The sequence below is a fragment of the Equus caballus genome, chromosome 5 (genome assembly GCF_041296265.1).
Source record: "Equus caballus isolate H_3958 breed thoroughbred chromosome 5, TB-T2T, whole genome shotgun sequence".
NCBI lineage: Eukaryota > Metazoa > Chordata > Mammalia > Perissodactyla > Equidae > Equus > Equus caballus.
In genome coordinates, this window is record NC_091688.1 from 71,017,585 (window position 1) to 71,038,658 (window position 21,074).

General features: G+C 39.7%; 1 protein-coding gene across 39 annotated transcripts in view; it reads right to left on the bottom strand.

The window, feature by feature from the left end:
• CDC14A (cell division cycle 14A) overlaps positions 1-21,074 on the bottom strand; it is a 164,585-nt gene that overhangs the window by 112,032 nt on the left and 31,479 nt on the right. For 38 of the 39 annotated variants that reach the window (XR_011439329.1, XM_070268655.1, XM_070268657.1 and 35 more), the window contains one exon: positions 15,343-15,435. The exons of the other annotated variant lie outside the window; for it this stretch is intronic. Coding sequence is in view for 35 of the 38 variants with exons in the window: in XM_070268655.1 (XP_070124756.1) it covers positions 15,343-15,435 (93 nt within the window). In the remaining 3 variants the exon portion in view is untranslated. The remainder of the gene's footprint in view (positions 1-15,342; positions 15,436-21,074) is intronic. 39 annotated transcript variants of the gene reach the window in all.

Consider the following 21,074-nt stretch of genomic DNA (forward strand, 5'->3'; position numbering starts at 1 on the left):
ATCCGTGTCCATCTTCCTCTATTTTATATGTAGGACGCCTGCTACAGCACGGCTCAGTAAGCGGTGCGTCGGTCCACACCCGGGATCCGAACCAGCCAACCCTGGGCTGCCGAAGCAGAACGTGTGAACTTAACTGCTGCACCACTGGGCTGGCCACTCACCCTCATCTTTTGATCAGCAGCAAGGCTTGCATTGCAGATTTACTCGTCGTAGCAAGGAAAATGAGGAAGAGGAAGAAGAAAGGAAAAGAAGGAGATGAGCAAAGAATTTGCCAATTCTACACATTGGTGATTCATTTCCTCATTCAGCAGAGTGAATGGTACCAGGCACCATGGATAATATCAAGAACAAGGCAAATATCTTCCTGATCCCATAGAGCATCCCTTGTATGTAACTTCAGATCTTCCAAGTCAGGCAATCCCAACTTAAAATATTCCTCAGAAAAACCTTTAAAGCTATTTAAGATATAGATATCCTGACTTCTCCCCCCTGAGATTCTGATTCACCAGATATGAGAGGTCTGGCCCATGGGTATTTCTAATACATAATTAGGTTGAGAACCAATGTCATAAATATTATCCTTACAGAAGTCAGAAGGCTAAATATCTGAATTATATCACAGAACTACAAATATACATTATTTTCTTAGCTTTAAGTGATAGCTGATATAAGAAAAGAGGTCCACCTTCTCAATGAAATTCCAAGGGCACAACAGGCTTTGCCAATGTCGTTGACAACCCATGTGACAAATCCACTTCTCCATGCATGTGTCTACTTGTAGACACTGAGTTACATTTTAGGGATACATAAATGAAGATGATAGGGAAGGCAGACATGTAAATAATCAGATGATTATGGCACAGTTTAAAAGAAATTTGAAACACACAGATAACTATCATGGAGAGCTTTCAGTTGAGTTCTAAAGGATGAGTTTAAAAAATCTTTTTAGGTGCAAATCAGATCATTTCAACTCTCTAACAGTTTCCCATGTCATGTAGAATGAAATCCAAACTCTTCCCCTTACATACAACCCCTGTCAGAGACCGCAGACTCATCACCTACATTAGCCTCTCCACCCTCTGTGCTCCAGCCACATCGGCTTTCTCTTGGTCCCTCAGTCACACCCAAGTTCATGCCCACCTTAAAGCCTTTGTACCTGGTAATAGCTCCGCCTACAGTGTTCCTCCTCTTTATCAGCTTAACTGTCATCACCTCAAAGAGGGCTTCTCTGAACTTCCCATCTGAAGTAGCCAGCCAGTCCCTAGCACGTCGCCACACAGCTGTTACCGCTGACCTTTCATTCGTTTGTCTCCCCCAGTAGAATATAAGCTCTATGAGGACAGAGATTTTTCTCTCATTCATTGCTGTATCTTTAGAGCCTAGAAGAGTATCCCGCACAGCTGCTCAATAATTATCTCTTCAACGACAGAATGAACAAATGAACCAGATGGAAGGGGAGAGGGAAAGACTATTTCCTATTAAAACTAATAAAGAGTTTTTATTAAACAGTGAAGGCTATGGAGCCCTCTACTTCCCCCTTTTGACTAAGCTACCAGGAAATTCACTACAAAGTTGTGAGCTTGAGCAAGTCAGAGCCAGTTTCTGTAACATGCAACAAAAACTTCCAATTATTAAAGTACTGCTATCCAATATGCAAGCCAATTAAGAAAGAAGGACTGGGGGAAAGGAAGGAAATAAAGCAACAGGAGATAAGCGATCAGAAACACAGGAAGGAGAAAGAGGGGGAAGTAGTCCAGGGAAAAAGCACAGACAAAGATGAGGGCTACACAGAGACAGCCCAGGACTGCTGGATGAGCAACAGGCATAAAGGAAAGCTGAGAGCAAAGGATGAGAAAAGGGGTAACTGGTTATTTCACACAATGGTGTTAACTTGGACTATGGGTGTCTAAATAAACTAGGGGTTGCTGACAAAGAGAGCAAGAAGGACTGGAATGCCAACAATACAGGGGAGTTCTTGTCGCTCCCTTTTCTGCCTCTTGTGACAAGTTACTTAATTTCTCTGGGTCTCCTAGCACAGTGAGGAGGAGGAGGGGAGAAGGATGGGGGTGGGCAGGCAGGGCAAGAAGAGATCCTCTCTAACCTCTGTTTCTGTAACTTAGTGAAGAATCACTGTGTACAGCTCCCATGATGCAACTCTTCAGAGGAGAAATTATCCTCTGGATTGCCAGAGGAGACACGGTAAAGGCCACAGACCCTCTAATCTCATTCTGAAGTCTTGGATTTAACCTGAGGTCCTGGTCAACCAATGTTCCTTAAAAAAAAAACGTAAAATAGACTTTACAGAAGGAGCCCCGTGGCCCACATTCTGGGTAAATCTCAAAAATTTTAATTGCAATAGAAGGATCTTAATCAACAACTTATATCTGACTTCCTCTTCCATGAATTCAGAAGTAAAATATTGTCATCAGTCAGTACACATATATCAAATTTAACATCTAATATATTTTTTAAACTTTGTGCTAATAATGGGATAGTCCCATGCCAGGATTAGGTGGTGTTGTTTTTTAACTCATACATCTGACTTGGAGGCAAAAACACAGAATGATTTTAGAAACTGGTTTAAAATGTTAACCCCATTTTGTCACTATTTCCATTATTTCACAGATGTGTTTCCAGAAAAAGACTAAAATTTAAAATCTGGTTCTGGGTAAAATACATGGCTTGCTCCCAAAACTACAACTCACTTGCAGCACTAAGAATTTTCTCAAAATTTCAGACATTTCTGAAGGGAACATAAACACTTTGCCACATTCAAACTAGTGGGATTTAGGGCTTCCTCAATTCCAAGACAGACAATATCCTACCATGCTATTAGGAGAGTTACAGCATAGCCCTAAATTCTTTGTACAGGAGGGGTCCATTCCTATAGGTTCTAACAAGCAGTCAATTTCAAATTGAAGGCACTGCAGCTGAGGCCCTGGTGACAGAAGCCAAGGGCAGGGCCTGGGGGGAGGGGTGATGTGATGAAGATCCTGAGCTTGGAGTCCGTCTGCATCGTTTCTTACACACTGTTAATACGAGATCAGCCACCATGGGAAATCTGAATTCTCTCTGGGGCTGTTTCCTATTTCGATCATCTCTTTATTCTTAAAACAAAAGAGACAGGCACTATGTTGAGCACGGGGGATACAAATATGAGTAAATCCCTTTACCCAAGGAGCTCGTTCTAGGAGAGAGAGATGGCAAAGCAAGTAACTACAAAGAGCTCATTCTAGTAGATGATATTACACATAATTAATTGCAAGACAAGGGGAGAAAAGCTATAATTAAGCCATGCTCTGGTCAGATTGTAAGAAATGACAAAATAAACAGCTTGGGGTGGGAAGTGGGCAGACAAACTACAGAGAAAACATCACGAAAGATTTCTCTGAGAAGGAATTATGTTGGTTTTTTTGTTAACTAAGAAATTTCCCAAAGCAGGTCCCACTAAATGACTCACATACACCCACTTGAGAAAGAACTGTAAAGTCTGATTCACATGGAAAGGCTTGTCTGTCTGCTCATTAATTTGAAACTAGGAACCACAAATGTTACTCCCCTATGAAATTAATTCTCTGAGGCACTGCCACAACTCTGAACATTTCTTTTAGGCTAAAGTTACCCTTTCCTAGCCCTACTATTTACATACTTTGATTAACCGTGAATTGCTATCTAACTACATCCCTGCCTTTAGGTGCTCATCATATAAGCTTGGTTTTTCATAATGAAAATTCAAAGGCCCTACAAGCATTTGTCCTGGGGGAATGAGACGGGTGGGGGATGGGTGGGCACAGGAGAAGCAAGGTGGAGGCAGAAGAGCAATGAAGAAGAGAACTAAGCAAAACTCAGAGACAGGCTGCCGCTAACATGGGAACCTGGTAGGTGACGTGGGCTTGGTCCAAGTTTATTACCGTGGTGACCATATTTTGGGCACTAAAAGTCTTAGGAATAACTCAACGCACAGCAACCTCAACAGGAGCTACAATTAGCTCCTGCTTTATTTAAAATTTCAGAAAGTAGGGGCAGGCCCTGTGGCCAAGTGATTAAGTTCACCCGCTCCACTTTGGGGGCCCAGGGTTTCACCGGTTTGGATCCTGGGTGCAGACATGGCACTGCTCATCAAGCCATGCTGAGGAGGCATCCCACATGGCACAACCAGAAGGACCTACAACTAGAATATACAACTATATACTAGGGGGCTTTAGGGAGAAGAAGGAAAAAAAGATTGGCAACAGATGTTAGCTCAGGTGTCTATATTTCAAAAACAAATTTCAAAAAGTATGTGTGGAAAGGGCTTTTCATTTATTAATTCACTGTCCATAATAGAGAAAAGGCCACTGTCTTACTATATCAAATAGAAAAAACTTTCTTGAAATAAAATTTACAGAGATTAAAATTATGCATTCAAAACCCCTTATAAACCTCAGGTTTAAGATGAGATGGTCTTGAGGTGACTAGAGCATTACAAACCATCGGCGTAAATTTAGAAACTAAACAGGATGAGGCTCTCACATAACAGAACCAGAGGCAGGCTCCGCACCGGCTCCTCGGGGCCCCAAACGCTGACCCGAGCACAGGCTTCTCTCATTCAAGTTTGTCCCCAAATGAATAAATACACATTTTGGCTGCCAGGAAGAAGGGGACGTGGAGGAGAGGAGTTTGAGGGAAACAGTGATCCAAAGGAAAGCGTGATAAGATAAATTGTATTATTTGAGGGCTTAAAACAAACTCAGCTTTTCCTGACAATCAAGAATCAGCTGAATCAAGGTCACATGGCAGCCAGCCGCACATCTTGATATTCAGCGATAAGAGGCTCTGAGTTCAGAACACTTTCCATCTTCCTTAAGCTGTTCACATTAATTGTAGACTAACCCAGACAGGCCAAACAACACCTCACACGTTCAGTGCCACAGCAATGCCCTAAAAACACAGAAACACATTTCCGATCTGAGCACAGGAAGCAGCTCCTCCAGTGGCTGCGCTTTGCAAACTGCAGGTAACTACCCACTAGTGAGCAGCAAAATCAATTTAATGGGTAAAGACTTTTTTAAAAATAAAATAGAATAGAAAATGTCAGTATTCATTCTAAGGTAAGAATTGTCAGGAATCTTTTGTTTCAATTATACATGTGAATGGTGTGCATGCGTGTGAGCGTGTGTACTAAGCTGCAGTATAAAATGTTTCTTACTGTGGATTATAGTGAAAACAGCTTTAAAACCCTGTGGTGAGATTCAGCCTAAACTGCTTCATGTCGTTCCTTGGTTCTCGCATTGCCCTATCACTGGTGACACTTAGACCTCCTCTAAGACATCCACGGACCTCACCAAAGTAAATGTGAGAACGGCCATTTCGCCTGGTTGGAACACAAAGGTACTTTGGTTGTTAACACCATTAGCTAGACTTACATCTCAGACGCTACCTGGAAGAGAAACTGCATGACTAGTGTATTTGAAACACTGATTTCTAACTGGAAAATTCTACTTGTCCACACTACATGTTGTTTTGAATCTTCTGCATAATATTATGGTTTACATGCAGTATTATTCCAAGACCGGCACTGCTCAGTTACGTGCTGAGCGGATAAAGCTCCAATGGGGAACTTAGGGATCTCTGGTCTAGTCTCTCTCTTTCACCATCTGGATTTGACCTTGGGCAAGGCAGGCGATCTCTCTGGGCTCAGATTCTCCAAGCAAAACCTGAGAAGACAGGACTGGAGCAGGGTTTTCCCTATCAAGTCTCTTGTAGAGATACATCAATGGTTCTGCAAAAGTGAGTCTTTTTTTTTAAATTAACATACGTTTATTTTTAAACTAAGAGAAAGTAATAAACACAATCAAATGCATCCTCTATCAGATTTTACTGCGGTAGAAATCACTGGGCAGCCAAATAACCTCATTTTGCATAAAACTTGGAAGTATTATCTACGGTTTCTGCATCTATTCTAGTAAATGTCTCCTTGCTTCGGAAGCCTGGAGCTCTGCACTGTGGACATGTGTAAATGTGAGCCTGTTCTGTCCAGATGGCTGTGTAAGATTGAACAGAGATGGCTCACACTCATGCAAGCGCCTGGGGAGGCCCAGGCAGACATACACAGGACTGGTTAACTGTAGACTAACCCAGATGGCAGACCTACTCCCACATCAGGCATTGCAAATACATTTCAAGTCACACTCTGATGAAAGATAATGTCTTCGGGCCTTCCGGTGCCTCTTTTCTAATTTTTTTCCATAAAAATGCATACAGTTAAAATTTTTAAAGATTCAACTCTGATTACAAATTTTTCTAGTATTCTTTTTTCAAGGTTTTGGATTGCTTCTTACTAAAAGTTATCCTGAGATTGTAAGGACAGCTGTTAAAAAACATTATTGACATTCATTAGCAGCTACTTACCTACTGAGGGAAAAATCCTTCAATATAAATAAAGGAAATAATTCCAAAATTTTAGAGATCTATATAAAACATCTTGTTTTATTCAGCAACTTTAAAAAAATAAATTAATGCCTCAAAACACTGTCATTCTTGCTGCTATTTTTACAATTAGTACTGACTTCATAATTCATTTTTAAGCACTCCAGTTTTTAAATTACTCCACACCAAACTTTCAAGAACTATGGATACAACCACTAATTTAGCAATGTTATTATTAATGTATTTATCAATGTTATTATTGTTTATTTATAAATTAAACATTCAGTCATTCATTCCACAAATATTTATTGAGCACTTAGGATTCGTCAGACACTGTTCTAGATACTGAGGCTTTGGGAACAAAACAAAGTTCCCTCCCTTAAAGGGAGAGATAATAAACAAGTACGTAAATAATTCCAAGCACTAAAAAAATATATTCCCTTAATTCATTATATAAGCGAAACAAATGGACATAAGCTTTCCACACAGAAAGTATATGTCATTTCAAGGCTACTAGTGAGATTCAGAAATGTGTGAGTAAACAGCATCAGCATACGCAGAGTATCAGTACTTAAATACATGGTACTAAAAACAGGGTGAGAGTGTATGTGTGTGTGTGTGTAGATAAGTATGTGCATATAAATCTGAGAGCTTATTTACGGCACAGAGGAAGCTTGTTATCAGGATACCAAAGGGACAATAGAAAAAAAAATACTGGAAAGGTTTATTCAGTTTAACTTGAAAAACAAACCTTTCACAAGTGAAAAGCAAACAGCTGATTTTCCTAGCCCACAGCTGAATGATACATCCAAGGAGAGTTGAAGAAAAGACAATATTGCTCTACCCCTATGCAGAAGACTAACAGGACTTTCAAACTGAAAATTCTGCACGATTTTAGGGAGCCTGATCTGTTTTAAAGTCAGCAGACACAGAAGCCCACGAGGAGAAAAGCCTGTCTGGCCTATTTACAGGCAATATCACAAAAGCATTCTTGCCCATCAAACTATAAAAGGAAAGAACTGCAAACAGGAAACTGCCCTGCCCCAGCCATGTGCCACTCCTCCCTTCCTCTCCCCAGTATCTATAAGCTGAAGCAAACACTATCTGTCACACTTACCAAGAAACCACAGGGGGTTGACAGAACACTAGTAGCTGACATCCGCTATAATACTGTTTTCATAAATATTTAATGTAAATGCCTTTATTATTTTGAATCAACATTTTCCTTGATAATTTTACCTACACTTTAAGTGACATTTGTTTAACCTATAGTTTATTAATGACAATATAAAGCAGTTCTGAAACTGCAATTTACAAATGAACTGGAAGTTTGAGAGTAAGGAAACTAAGTAAACTTGGTCCAAACAATGACAACAAAAACAAATTCAGAGTGAGTTGGCCTGGTTTATCATTTTCCAATGGTTTCAATACACATACACTAACCACTTTTAAATAATACTGTTCTGAAGATAATTTTCTGTATATTCAGTAGATCACTCATTGTTGAATGATCAACAGGTCTATTGTCTGCAGTTCCAATTAACCGTCTTTGAATTCTGGTATTCAGAAGTAGTTATTAATACATCATTTCAATGAGAAACAGAATTTAAGGTATACAGACTTCCTGATTTCTTACAAAAACGTGGACCAATGGGAGCCAGCCCTGATGGCCTAGTGGTCAAAGTTCAGTGCTCACCACTTCAGCGGCCGGGTTCACCTCCCAGTCCCAGAACCACACCACCCATGTGTCAGCTGCCATGCTGTGGTGGCGGCTCACACAGAAAAACTAAAAGGAATTACAACTAGGATATACAACCATGCACTGGGGGTTTGGGGAGGAAAATTAAAAAAAACAGGAAGACTGGCAACAGATGTTAGCACAGGGCAAATCTTTCCCTACAAAAAGAAAAAAAAAAATCCACTCTCATAAAACAATAAAAAAGAAATCTGGACTGATAGGTATGATTTCCCATCTGTGATCTCTAGGGGTGTATGTCTGGATACAAATTAGACACAGGGAAATGACTCCTTTTTTTAAAGGAAAGAGACTGATAGCCACTTTTCAACTTTTAAATGGTTCAAATACAGGAAACAAATTTAAAAAACACAAACTAGTCAAAAAGTCAATAAACATATAAATAAAACTATAGGAATAATAATCCTCAATAATCAAAGAAATGATTAGTAAAACAATGAGTTATTTTTCAGCAATCAAATTTCTAAACCTTTAATGTTTATAACTAATATGCAAAAGTATATGAAACTTGAGACTTCACATAATACCAAATTTAGTGCGAACTAGCATAAATATACCAACCTGCTCCAAGAGCCTAAAAAATGCTGATTTTTTTAACTCTGTTAATCCTACTTCTGGCAATCTAAAGATCAAAAATCCACGAAAAGAAACATTTATAATGCCAAAAGATGTATGTTGCATTGTAAAAAATTTTTAAAGGAATCTAAAATGTTAAATAGTGATATGCCCTCTAAATGGAATATTATTTGGTCACCAGAGTAGCAAAAAGGCAAAACATACATAGGCCAACTGAAAAAAAGTTCACAAAACTACAGTGCAATTACACGTAAGTAAATAGTTCAGGCTTAGAGTGCTGGAGAATTTTCCTACTTTTCTTCTATACTGTGGTTATGCCACTTTTTTAATTTAAATAAGTTTAATTTTAATTAAATCATCCTCTTTTCAAACTAGATATTTAAAATATATTTAAGCATCTCCCAACCCCTCTCCTCGCCCCCCAAAAAAAGCATCCTCCCCTCCAAGTTATTCCCCCTGTCGGATCTTCCCTCACCACTTGGCCTGCTGAGGTGGCCATCCTTGATCCCACCCTCCCTCCAGGTTTGATTCTGGTCCCCCAACTCCCACCCCAGAAGGCAGGAGTTATTCACTTTAGCATCCTCTACTCCTAGAACAAGGCTGTGTGTATGATAAGGGCTAGTAATACACTTGTTGAGTGAATTAATATTTATCCAAATTTGGCACCCACTGCACACTTTTCCCAATTATTTATTGCTCAACTGTCCTCTATTTTAAGCTAGGCATTCATTCTTTTTTTTCTATTTTTCTTCTATTTTTGTATTCCCTAGAGCCCACTATAGTGCTGGGTAGAGCTCATCTGAGCTAAATAAACATTTACTGAACTAATAAATGTCTGAACACACATCTCAAAAATGAGAAACTCATTTGGTTTAGACAAGTTCTTACTTTAAAGTTCAAATAACATCCTAGGAGGGAAAAAAAAAAAAAGCTCATACCCACACCTTCCAGTAAATTATCTTAAGCAGTCGTCAGATTAACAACCCTCTGCATGTTAAATACAGGAAGGATGTCAGTGTAAAATGGGTGGAAAGGAGGGAACATAAGCAGACAGGGGGAGCAGCCTTCAACTCTTCAAAGGAGGTAAGACAATGGCTCTGAGAACCTTCTGGAAGGCCACACAACTTCCCTGCATGGAGCCACCAGCCATTCCTAAGCGCTTAAAATGCCAGGCGCTGCCTCAACACCCTCATAAGCATGACCTCCTTCAGTCCTCACCACAACTATGTTAGGCGGGGTGTTATTATCTCCGTTTTAAAGATGAAAAACACAGGAGTTTGGATGAGTTAAGTAACTTGCTCAAGACATACAAATACCAAGTGGTTTCAAGGCCAAGCCTGTGGTTCTGCCAAAGTGGTTGCTCTCAGCCACTGCTCCAGATAGAGAATGGCCTCTTTGCAATTAGTAGTAGACTTAGAGGTGGAATATAACTACTAAGGCCTTAAGGGCAGTCTGCAGAATAAATAGCAGACACAGACATGATTACAAAGTCTACACACCTTAGCCTTGTCATCTCTAATCCAGACATGACATCTGGTTCAGACCAGTCCCAGTTAATCCATAATTAGACCCCTTATTTAGCAATTCGAGTACTTAACAAGTGGGTTAAGGAAAATACAACATGGTTACCACCTCTGTGGAAGCATCCTCCACACATCTGAAAAAAATTCTTAATTCTTTAACTCTGAATTTAATTTTCTAAGTTAAACCATCACACTTATTTTAATTTCTCCTCATACATATTATTTTCCAATCCTTCAGTCATCATGGCCCGATCCAAATTCTCCGTGACCTCTTTATCATAAGTTCTGTGAACTCAAAACGATACAGTAACTAGTGAAGATTTGGTCTTTAATCACACGGCAAGAACTTAATTAATTCATGCTTATTTTTTAAAGTCATCTTCTTCAAATTCATATGAGAGTATTTTGGTTGTTCTGATGGTCCAAGCATTCTATTTCCTAACTCTAACATTGCACTGAGTATTGTGCTGAAAGGGAAATACCTTTCCAGCAAAGTTGATCATCTTAAACTCTGAGCCGTCCACCTCAGGGAGCACACCATCACAGCTCAGGAATAAAGAGATGCTTCGTGAGCAGGGACTTCCCTGAAACGGGTGTCTGTCATCTGTTAAGGGGCACTGTGATCTCCAGTGGCCACATCATCCCAGCAACCCTGGCTTTAGGATCACCCACAGAGAGGGGTTTGTGGATTTCTTACTGAACACGATGTTCTATATTTTATGATGTTCTGTGTTCTACAGGAGTATTTTTGATACTCAAACAGCTCTCCCAGATAAAACATAAAAAGCCTCTCCTCCACTTAGAGATAAGGAAATAGAAACACAAAAGCTTCTCTGACATACTTAAAGGCATGATCTAACAGAGAAGCCACAAGCAAAGCCCTGACTCTGCAGGTACACAATGTCTGCCGCAAAATGTCACACTCAAAAGCAAGGTATGATAGTTGCACAACAAGATGGATGTACCTAATACCACTGAACTACACACTTATAAATGGTTAAGACTCATCACAAGAAAAAATATTTTTTTTGAAACTACGTATGGTGACAGATGTTAAGTGGACTTAGTGATCATTTTGTAATATATGCAAATATTGAATCACTATGTTGTACATCTGAAACTAATATAATGTTAAGTCAATTATACCTCAGTAGAAAAAATAGTAAAAAAGAAAGAAAAAATGGTGGACAGTAAATTTTATTTTATGTATATTTTACCACAGTAAAAAAAATTGGAAAAAAAAGTTTATCAAAAAAAAAACACAAGGTCATGATGTGACTTTGTCTACCAGTACTGCCCTTGGTCTATGATCTCTGCTTTGATTCTGCATCTCAAACACCACAGTGGGCTCATCATTACCACAAATATCCTGGGGCGATGAGGAAGACACCACTTTACACTTTATGTCCAATTTGATCGTTTTCAGAGTTTCCCTCTTAAGTTACCTAAAAGAAGTTACCTTCCTTCTTTCTTTCATATTTTGTCATCAACAGCTGCTGCCCACAGCACCCCAACCCCCTCCACAGTGGCCACCTCATCTCTTCCCTGGGTCACCCTCCCCCCCGGACTTCCCCATGATTCAGCAAGGCAGGAAGGTTCCACTGTGGCCAGCTTCCAGTTCAACTGGTGAATGCCTGGGCCTAACCTTTTGTTAAATATTTGATCACCTCATAGACACAGCAATGAATGAAACAGACAAGGTCCCTACCTTCTAGTCTAGGAAAGAGACAAAAAACAAGTAAATACATAAATGAATCAGATAATTTCAAATAGTAGAGTGCTGTAAAGAAAATAAAACAGTAAAGGGCTAGAGGGTGACTGGGAGCAGGTGGAGGATGGCAAAACTTGAAAGTCTCTCTGAGGAGGTGACATCACAAGGAACCAGGAATGCAAAGTTCTGAGGTAAAAACATTCCAGATAGAGAGAACGAAGTATCAAGGCCTTCTGGTGGGAACAAGTTTGGGATTTTCATGGTTAGAAGCCCAGTGTGATGGGAACATCTAGAGCAAGGAGATCACAGTGGTAGGCAGGGCCAGATCAGGGAGTATCTTAATGGCATTGGTAAGGAGGTTGAATTTTATGCCAAGAACAGTGAGCAATCATTAGACAGATTTGATACAGGGCAATGACATGATCTAATTTATATTTTTAAAAGATTACTCCGACAATTGTGTGGCAACTGGATCCAAGGGAGGCAAGAGTGTAAAAAGGAGACAATGTGTGAAGCTGTGGTGGTCATCCGGGTGAATAATGATAGTGGCTTGGGCTAAGCGATAGCAATAGAGATGGAAAGAAGTATTCTGACTCAATATATGTTTTAGAAGTAGAGCTGACCAAACTTACTGATGAGGATAATGTGGGAAGAGGAAACAAGAGAAATCAAAATGACTAGTATCCTTTGATTCAGCAAGTCACTGATGGTAGTTCATAGATAAAAAAAGGCAATGACTGAGGGAATAAATAGATTTGTGGAGAGAAGGAATAAAAAGTTCTGTCTTGCCACAATTAATATGAGATATCATTTAGATACATAATGTGGAGCTATCAAACAGGCTTTGGAATTTCAATCTTGATACCAATCCAGTGAGGTACACCAGAAAATCCTAGTATTATCCAAATTTTACAAATGAGAAAACTAAGGCTCAGAGAAAAAGACTTGTCTTAGAACAAAATATTTTCTATTAGTCAATGCCACTTGATAGCTGATTCCACATTTAAAAAAGAGGAACACCTTCACTGTTAAGGAATTCTCTCTGAAGAAACACACCTCCATAGCTTGCCCCATATAGGCTGTGCGGCCGCTCCAAAGATAAAAGTCCTTCCCATCCAAGAAGACTCCTCCAGGAGATTATGACTTATCCAAACAGCAACATTTAATACATGCGAAACAACTGAGACGGATGTATAACGCACATTACTGACTATCTTCTTAGAAGACTTGCGTGAACAATTAAATGCACACACATGATATGAAGTAAGCCACAAAATTCTCCTTAAGGAAAGATTACAATTCTTGGTTTTTATTTTTACTAAGTGTTGTGTCAAAAAACTTTCTGGGGAACGCATTTCCAAAATTAGCAAGGAAAATCAACTGGGAAATGACCAATACAAGAATAAGTACTTTACACGGCTTCTCAGGACTGGGACTAGCGTGTAAGACAAGCGCACGCTGCCCTAAGCACTTCTTCCCGCCCCCCCCCCCCCCCCCCCCCCCGTCCCCACGCCGGGACTGCTTTTCCTTCATTTGGTTACTTTAAAGTGGCGGAAACGTCTGCCTTAGAAGACACATTTTCTCCCAGGCTCAATGCATCTATTATAATGAAAGTTCCTTTCCAAATTCTAGAATTGCCACACTGAAATTAAGGATGACACTAAAAACAGGACAGACAGGTGTTAAAAAGTAAAGAAGAGAGAGAAGGGGCGAGGGAGGAAGGCAGGGGAAAGGCAGAAGAGCAGCAGGTGATCTTTTCCTGATGGCAATCCCTTATGACAAAAGACCCATGAATAACATGCTCACACAGCATCACAAAACCCCTCAGGAAAGACACGCTTGTTTATGTGGCTTGAATCCAGAGATTATTACACGCTTTTCATATTGTAAACACAGTGTCAATTATCAGTTTCAAGTAAGTAGTAATTATCAATATAAAGTGAAAAATATGCATGCCTGCATTCAGCTGATCAGCACTTCACTATCCTCCCTGCCAACAACCAGCTTTTCAAGGATGCTCTTAAAATAAAAGCAATAGACTGGCTGTGGCAACAAATAATCCTAGTATCCTCAGAATTGGAAGGAAACTTAGAGGTCATTATATCCAACCCTCTCATTTTACAGATAAGGAAACTAAATAAAGCTAAGAGAGATAAAGTGGCTTAGCCATCATCACAGAGCCACTTCATGATGAAAAAATGTGTTTCTGATTCTTAGTCATGATTCCTTGTACTATACCATGCTGCCTACAGAGCGAGAAAGAAGAGTTCCACAAGGGATGGCAGAAGGCTTTACTGCAGCCACATAAGGTGGAGAAAAAGTGGGCAGGGTTGGGCATCTGAGGCCTGGAAACAAGGCTCTGGAGCGTAGTGTGGCCGTTAGCCTGCCACTGTTCTCTGCCTACTCCCAGCAACAGCTGAGTCTTTCCAACAACACCACCGGGTTTGTTCCCCCAGAGCTTTTGGTTTGATGTGACAGAGTTTGATGTCTAGTAGCTGGTGCCTCCTTCTGTCAAGATCTTTAGAATGAGGCCCCTGAAAGGTCATGCAGCAGTGTGCTTCCAGGCTTCAGAGAAGCCCAGACCCTCCCCAAGGAGGAGGGGCAATGACATCCCAATGGCATCCCTCTGCCCTGCCCTTAAACCAGCATATTCCTAACTGGATATCACACATGTCCCTAACAAGCTATTATAGATTGCAAATGCATTTTAGCCTCGATGGCTTCTGCCTTCCAAGTTTTTGCTCAATCCCAGTATATATAGAAAATTCTAGAAATCCTCACACCAACATTCTGTAGCACATTCACGTTGAACTCACATTTACATTCTAGTGCTTACAGAAAACAAAATTTCTAATCAAAATTATTTTTGAAAAATCTTCTCTAGTTATGAGGGAAGTTGTAATATACACAGAATTTATATTCAGTTTGCCTACTACAAACACTTGTATAGATAAATGAATGAATTGATAAAAATAATAACAATAGCCTCCCCCACCCCGTGCAATCTAGGATTTCCTCTTATCCCAAAAAAGGAACTACTCAACAGTCTTTAAAAATCTCCCATTATACATAATTTTTTTTCCTGGAAATATCTTTTCTGGGTATTCTTTTTATTAAAACATCTATACGACTGTGGAATCCAAGCTACACATTGCAGTTCCAAGATTCTCTCATTAGCCTCGAGTAAATAAAGTCCAGAGAAAAAAGCCCATCGACGCTAGTCCACATTTTCTATTCCACATCATTTCCCAAGCTGCTAATCATCTTCGCATCTCCCAGTTCCACTGAAAAAGTGGCCCAGGTTTTATCTGACAGTGTTAGCACTCCACCGGCTTGATTATAAAATAAATCATGAAAAAAGTACTTACAGCATAAGCACCTATCAAAAATGCTGCATTGGCTCTTTTCCGTTGATCAAAACAGGTGTAGTGCACTATTTTCTTTCTTGATAAACTGTATGACTAGAAAGAAGGAGTAGAAACAGTAAGCGTAACCACAGAGACAATGTTGAAATGTACAGAAGATAAACATCATCTCTTCCAAAGAAATGTCACAATCAGTTAAATTTAACAACTTTCAACTTTAATTTCTATGACATTTGGACACGAGCATTTGGAGGGTGGAGGGTCACTAGCTCAGATTTTTTCCAGCCCAATCAGGATGTAAGAATTGACGATGTAACAAATATGTTTTCCTCCAAGAAAGGAGACTGATACAGTGGGAAATACTTAAATTATTGGCATCTCTAGTAGCAGGAGCCATTTTTGAAGATTTACTCTTCATCTTATAAGTCAAATCTATTCACCCTTTTTCATTCCTTACATACCATCCCCACTCCCAGAAAAGTTATCTAGACTTCTCATTTTATAGTTTGTTTTTAAATGTCAACCAGTCTATTTTCCTCTCTAAAGTTTTTAAATATATTAGCTAAATTATAATACAATATATAAATTATTAATATATTAACCAGAGCAGAAATAGTAACATTTTCTTTCTAGAATATTCTATAGTGATCTCTTTTTAATTATCTGAAAATAAATGGTTAATGGGAAAAGCTAAACTATCAAAAGGATTATATCAGCAAACATCTTAATACAACAGTCATATGTTAAATTCATGGATTCAAACAGTTATTAAGCACCTGCTATATGCCAGGCAATATGCTGCATGCTCAAGTATTCAGCTAAACCCAAAATAAGCAACATGGTATGTTGAATACATGCTAAACATGAAAAGAAGTGTACAAATAAAAAGATCCGTTAAAATGAAATCAAATTATTAATCAAAATACAAATAAATATAAAACAATGAGAACACAGATACAGCTCAATGAAATCTGCTCAATGTTCTCATATTTCAAAATAGTTATAGTATTTTGACAAATGGTTTTCAAGATACAGGCACATAAGCACATTTAAACATCTGTCTATAAATTCATACCGACTATAAAATAGCAGCTTTTTATACCTCACACATTGACCACAGCTCACAGAGTCTCGACTTTTAGAGCCCCTGTAAAAATGTCAACAGAGTTCAACTACATACCTTCTTTCCTCTGATATTTTCTACAAGGAAAAGAAACTCTTCCAACTGAAGTCTATGCTAAGATGAAACTGCAACATTCTGGCTTTAACATGCAACCACAGAGAACGTAGCTGTGCGTACGTATCCCTGCACCGAGCCCGAGCCCGGAGACCCTCCCAGCCAGGCCAGGCAATTCTTCGATGACAAAGAATCACAAGCTCTGAAAATGGCATTGCCCTTCTTCATTGAACTTTGAAAAGTAAGTGTTTGCTACATAGAGGGCCTCATTACCAAAGTCCTTATTTCCTCACAGGCTGACTAAAATACGCCTATGAAATAAACAACAAAAATGTATAATATTTTATTCAGTTCAGCTTAATCAAGTTAATACACTGAAGTTATCTAAAGCTTCAAGGTCACTGTCAATGGTGCTGACACTTGTCTACTTGCTTTCTCAACTTGGAACTATTGTCTGCCTGGCCATTTCCTCTTTCGTTTTATTATATTTGTTTGTGTTTGCCACTTACTGTTCTCCACCAATAAGTTATGTTTGATTTACTGAAAACAGAGTCAAGGCTCTTAAGACCTAAGCAACTTTTATGGTCTCTGAATCCCAAACATCTAAAGCCCACCTTACACAGGCCAGGCCCCCATAAACCTGCGTTTGACTGAACATAAGGACTCAGCTCGGGGTGGCCCGGTGGCGCAGCGGTTAAGTTTGCACGTTCCGCTTCTTGGAGGGCCAGGATTCACTGGTTTGGATCCCAGGTGCGGACATGGCACCGCTTGGCACACCATGCTGTGGTAGGCGTCCCACATAGAAAGTAGAGGAAGATGGGCATAGATGTTAGCTCAAGGCCAGTCTTCCTCAGCGAAAAGAGGAGGACTGGCGGTACTTAGCTCACGGCTAATCTTCCTCAAAAAAAAAAAGAGAGAAGAAGGACTCAGCTCTTCTTGCTCCCAGCCTCTCACTCTTTACACTTCCTGGTTCCCTAAAACACCTATGGGGAAGAACCAACAATCTACCTTGAAGTTCAGATTATCTGTTTTGATGCTCTTTTCTACTAAGAATTTAGGTTTCATAACCAACTCTTGTTATAATTTAATAGTGTGGAATTAAATTTATTTTACAAATCACTTGCCAAAAGTGACAAACACATATTGGTGTTCTTTCATCACCAATGGTCTTTTCTGTGTGTTTGTTTTTGAACTTCTTGTGTTTGCTTGGGGTTTTTTTTGTTTTTGCTGAGGAAGATCCACCCTGAGCTAACATCTATTGCCAATCTTCCTCAATTTTGTATGTAAGCCGCCATTACAGTGTGGCCACCGATGACGAGTGTGTAGGTCTGTTCCTGGGAACCGAACCCAGGCCGCTGAAGCGGAGTGCACCAAACTTAACCACTAGGCCACCAGGTCTGGCCCTGTCTTCACTTGTTTTTTGTTTTTCTCTCTCTTATTCTAAAGTATATGGAATGCAGAGAACAGAATGGGAATCATGAAGCTGGAGGACAGAATTCTGAAAGAAAATTTTTTTCACTGTATATCTACAAGTTTTTTAAGTAAATATAATACAAATTAAAATTTTAAGGACTTCAGAAGAACTTTACAAGCTTTCAGAAATTATTTCAGATAAAGAATATTCTTCACAAAATTCACCTAGAAATTTTAACCATTTTAAAACACCACCTGTTGGAAACGGCCTACAGGATGGAAACATAACCGACTTTTTGTTTTTTTAACATCCATCATCAGACATAGTTAGAAAACTTTTTTCTTCTGATGAGAGCTTTTACGATTTCTCTCTTACCAACTTTCAAATATACAATACAGTTTTATTAACTATAGTTACCATGCTGTATATTACAATAACCGACTTTTTTAAATGAGAGTTTTCTACTTGATTTTTAGGAAAATTTTTAAAGCTCCTAGCATTTAGCTTACTTAGATGTTTTTGGACTTTAAGCGTTTTTCTCAGTTAAGTCTCAAAAGCACTACAGTCAAGAAACGACCTTCTGCTTAGTGAAGTGTGGCCCCTGTCTCCTAGGTCAGATCACAGGGAGCTGAGTTCTCACTCAACGAATCAAAACTAATTCAAAGTGAATGATAAGAGAGAAAAATCTTATGGACTACTGGCCTTGTCCTAATCTCCCTCCTTGCCACAGCCAGGCCTGCCTCTTACGGGTCACCCTGCCCCAGTATCACAATGCTGCTCAACAGAGGAGATATTCTGGCACTGAAAAAAAAACTCAGGGACAGCAAAACATTTTGCCTTAGTTGATGCTCTATATGATTGGGTTGTTATATACAAACTGTTTAATGTTTTATTCTTTCAAATATTAAACACGTCCCTCTCTTCAAAAAAAAAAAAACTATCTATTACATATCAAAGCAATCCAGAAGAAACAATACTATCCATTAGAGACACTGATGACTAAAGTTCTTTACAGGAACATTTGGTTCATCCTTCCAGATCTTTCATGGAAGAACGTTAGCATGCTGGGAGAGAAAGGCCATCTGCAGACAATAGGACTCTATTTTATGAATAAGCCTAGTAGATACTTTCTTAGATCCTGCCCTAATACCAGGAGAAGTTCATGCCTCCGAACTGGACAGCTGCCTCTTTCTTACTCTGACCTGTCTCCTCTGTGGTCTGGTAGGCTGACCAGGCCCCTCAAAGGAGAGCACCTGCAAGGTCATGCCATCTCCTCTGGCTGTCAGTGAACTGTCTGATCTCTTATAGATTCTTTTTGCTTTACATGAGAAGCTTAAAGGTTACAAAAACACTGTACAATAGCAAAGTCAAGCCAGAAATTGGTAAAGGAAATGAATACAGTCTTAACTATAAAGGGGAGGATGTCACAGAAAGAATACTGAGATCTCTGGACCATTTGCCTGCTCTGCAGCAAGGCTGCCCATGACACATTACAAATTATAACCTGCAGCTACTATATTTTAGATTTCTACTTGGAAACTCGAGTGTACAGCCTTCTGAATCTTCTTAACCTAAGTGGACACAGCCAGCCCCTATAACAACAGCAACAACAACAACAGCTAACATTTATTGGTCATTTGCTACATTCCAACATTTCTCAAAGCAAAAGGAACAGTGCCAGAGGGATCTGACTAGACACAGAGTGACTCCCAAACCAGAGGTCCTGGGCAAGCCTGAAATATAATGAGCATAATGTGTCTCTTTTTTACCAAAAGAACATAATCCAGGAGCCAGAGAGGGCCTGGTTTATCACACTTGGCCAAGATCTCCTGGGTCAGATCACAGAGAGCTGAGTTCTCTCAGCAATTGCGGTAGATGGGAGAAATCCAGAACACTCTCACTGAGCTTGAAAATTTGTGTAAATCTCAATTATTAGGCCATATCAAGTTTCATGGTTGAAATTTTAAATAAGTCTCAGGCTGCATTGTTCAATATTATTCAAACTTTTCAGAAATAAAAAACAAACTAAACATCAATCTAAATTATATGTTATTATTACATTATTGTTATACTTCATCCTCTTAACAGACTGGTCCGTCACCTGGAGGGCTTACTGAAATACAGATTGCTGGGCCTCACCCCCAGAGTTTTCTGATTTGGTGGAGCAGGGCCTGAGAATCTGCATTTCTAACCAGTTCCCTGGTAATGCTGATGCTGCTGGTGCAGGGACCACACATTGAAATCCATGACTCTAAGATACTGCTAAATTTTGAAGAGCTGCCTGAAAACGTGACTGGTCACACCCCTGGAAATGTTCTGTATGGATCCTAAACACTGTCCATCTGGTCAACCAGCCTCAAAAGACATTTAAATTCTTTCAGAAACTCCAAATCTGCCATATGCCTTTTAAAAGCATGGTATAAAAAACACATTTCCCCAGATCCCTCAGAAAACTTTATCATAATTTGTAAATTCTTGCATTCCAGGCAAAAACACCTTAGGAACAAGTTCCTTCAATGCTTCAGTAACTAAGCTGCCTTAAAGGATGTTATCACAGAGGGTCCACTCGGATGCCCTCGGGGGCCAAGAACTTGAAGTGGGTCAGGTGGCAAACTAGAAAAGCGTGCCCCATCCAAAGCAGACCTGGCTCCAACCTGCTGTTCCCATGCAGGAATCTGGGCCCATAACCAGATACTGCAATATTTGAAAGAAGCCAGAAATCCAGAATATAAGGGAAATTTTCATAAATTGCAGATTTTTGACCACGAATTCAAAAATTTTAAACAGCATTCATGCCTAAACCAAGATGTCTGTGGACTGAATGCTGCCCAAAGGCAACCAGTTGGCTGAATCTGGGTGATGGGATACTGTGGCCGAAGAAAGTTCTGGTTGGTTCTAGCAGCATGAACTGAGCAGCTGCTGAGCATCAAGCACAGTGCTGAGCAATGTGGTAATGAGGGGAGCAGAACCCCAGTCTCATGGCTCATAAGCGGTCACAACCTAATGAATATTTGATGCTAAACAAGGGGAAAATATTGGCCAAGGCTTATTACAAACAGAAGAGAGTAACTACCTAGAGATGCATTCACAGCACAGCAAGGAGCAATGGAACGATCTTAATTACAGGTACAGTAACTGTTTCAT